Below are 2,817 nucleotides of genomic sequence, written 5' to 3' on the forward strand. Positions count from 1 at the left end.
TGATACCAATTAAGTAGTTCCTTTTTGTTAATAACTATAAAGTTAACACTAAAATAATTTGTTTTATGACGTGGAATTACATCACAGGTCAAATTCAGAACAACCGTAAAAGATGTAGGCCTAGACTATGGCTATCAGAACCAGTGAGCTATAAGTTAAATCAGTGAATGCAGTCTTGTGGGGGGTATTTTGAAAAGAAAATTTATTTAATACACGAAACATATGTCAGACTCAGAATTAGTCACTAACTCCTAATGCGTCAAATCTTTATCCCTCTCAGATTTCCTCCGCTTTTACACCGCTGTTGTGACTGGAAATGTGCTGCCATCTGCTGGGTCATTAGACAAAATGCCTACACGGAAGTGAAACGGTAAATTTCTAACCTCGTTTGTATTAGCTAGACCATATAAAATTGCTGCGTTTATGAATTACAAGTCATTCATCAACTTTAAATCACAAACCGTGTTCAAAGAGCATCGTTTATCGCTTCAGATATCATATGCCGAGTCCGTTTTTTTTTTGCTCGTGGCCATATTCCTGGAGAACCTGTGTTTACGTTTTCTCTATCAGTGTAGTAAAATACTATAGTACTCGAGTCACACACACACACACACACACACACACACACACACACACACACACACACATCTTCTCCAAATGTTTACCACCACTAGTGAAAATGATTGTTTCGCATTGCTTATCATTTAATAGAGATTTTCATTTCAAAGTATATTATCAACAATCATTTGAATTAAGTTTAGGCAGCCTATATCAATCTTATAGTTGAGTGTACTTATTTTTATACACTTTTTGTTTTTCTCTTTTTCCACAAGTTTTTTGCCTCTCCAAAACCCTAAAGCCTTACTTCTACGGTTAAATGAGCAAACTCAATGTAGTCTTAGACTTAAGAGCCCTCACTCTATGTGCAATATAAGCATGATTAAGGCACTAATATCAAAATCCCAGTATTGATATTGAATTTTGGACACAGTCTTTGAAGTGCTTGGTCTTTTAAGTACTTTGAAGTAGAACCATATTATATGAATGATGATGATCCACATAATTGATACAAAACATCTTGTGCAAAAACACCATGTTTATTAGACATCAAACTCCCTGAACAATCAGAGTTATTAAAAACACTTCGTTGCGAAGCATACTGAGAGTTTACACAGAGTGAAAACGAAAAAAAAAACAAAAAAACATGAGAACTCCACATTGGAATCAAAAAGCACCACAGTGTCATCGTGTTGTAATCACATCCCCCGTGTATAACACATTTACCCACACATGTGAGTTTGATCTCAGTTTCTCTTTGAGAAGGAGTGTTGGCCTTGCTCCTCACATGGAAATCAAAGGGACAGAGGACAAGGGCCCTCATGAGGTGCACACAGGGCCAGTTTGAAATCAAAATAGTGATATCTCAGTATCCAAACATAGTTTCAAAATGAGTAAACAAAAAGTGTGACCCGTAGGCGAGGACTGCGAACCAGCAGCCCGAGCACATCTACATTGTAAACAAAGCAGTTGAGCAGTTCTTGTTTGTTACTGACACACAGTGCTGAACTCCAGCAAACCAAAACATGATGCACCATTCTAGGACAAACCAGCCAGAGGCCAGTTAATACTATAATAAAATGCACTGCTATAAACCACTAGATTTTTGCATCACATTTGCATTTCAATCCGAACACTGAGATGAGTGAATAAGGTAGGGTCACATTGAAAAAGAGTCCAAAATACACAACGTGTCCATCTTAGAAATTTACAATAGAAAAACCATAAGGGTGTGATATCAAATTTTGTAAAACCAACGCTCTGAAACGTAAGGACGTTCATGCATCTGCGGGCTGGTGAAGTCAGTCTACAGATTTGGAGAGGTCGTGCTCCGTTGGTTCCGAGGAGAACTGAAGTCGTCTGACCGCTTCCTTGATCAGGTTCCCCGACAATATGAGTTCCTGGAGGAGCTGGTGCGGATCGTCCTCGTCGATTTTCTTTCGGTTCCACGAGGATCTGAAATGGTCCCATTCCTGATCGCTAGATCCGGGTGGGTTGTACGGACTGGCTCGGCTGCTGCGTAAACTCCGGCTGCGGAGACGAATGCACCGCTGACCGCCCGCCGCGCTACTGCCGCCGTTGTTGATGCCGTTCGGTCTGCTGCTCGCAAGACCGTGTAGACGTGACATCGCCTTCTGGCTCGAGCTATTGTTGTGAAGCTGCAGCGCCTCGCCGATCTTCGACACGAGAGCGTCTACTTCCTTTGAATCCACTGTTACCGACTGTTCCAAAAAGATATAGTTCTCCTTTCGACAAGGCATTTTTGATGTAGATTCTGGTAACAAATATCCAGTCGTGATGGTTGTTTTTATTCAAATGGATAGGACCGTTTAGCCGGCGTCCGCCACGCTGCCCAACAGAAACAGCTCAAGGGTTGATTTGTAAACAATGGATGACGCAGAATCCGGCACGTACCATTTCAGAGTGAGAGGGGCGCATGCTCAGTACTTTTAAAATGTAAACGCATGTTATGTTGTAAAAGGAAGTCTGAGAGATTTTATACGTGTCAGCTGTTATATAAATTACATTTCCGCTCGGTTTAACGTTTATATTTATTCAGGCACAGCCAATTCTTCACAGATTTCCGTATTATCAATCATAGTATTACATAACAGTCCCCGTGTGTATAAAACGATGTACTAGACGCCACATGTGTGAACTCCGTGCACCCAAAATGCTGGTGCAATTGATTGTGGCATTGCTAGATGTACTTGATTTCTAAGAAGGGCCAACAAATGAGTATAGTACTTGATAACTTCA

At 40.8% G+C, this 2,817-nt stretch overlaps 1 protein-coding gene across 1 annotated transcript; it reads right to left on the reverse strand.

The window, feature by feature from the left end:
• Positions 1 to 1,090: 1,090 nt before the first annotated feature.
• Positions 1,091 to 2,418, reverse strand: gbp (glycogen synthase kinase binding protein). Its single transcript, XM_073847674.1, has one exon. The coding sequence runs from the start codon at positions 2,316 to 2,318 to the stop codon at positions 1,860 to 1,862; it is 459 nt and encodes a 152-aa protein (XP_073703775.1). The 5' UTR covers positions 2,319 to 2,418; the 3' UTR covers positions 1,091 to 1,859.
• Between the last annotated feature and the right edge of the window lie 399 nt (positions 2,419 to 2,817).

Source organism: Garra rufa, chromosome 9 (assembly GCF_049309525.1).
Source record: "Garra rufa chromosome 9, GarRuf1.0, whole genome shotgun sequence".
Classification (NCBI taxonomy): Eukaryota; Metazoa; Chordata; class Actinopteri; order Cypriniformes; family Cyprinidae; genus Garra; species Garra rufa.

Excerpts from the sequence above, each read along its gene's own strand:
- gbp (XM_073847674.1), bottom strand. The coding sequence starts at position 2,318 with ATGCCTTGTCGAAAGGAGAACTATATCTTTTTGGAACAGTCGGTAACA.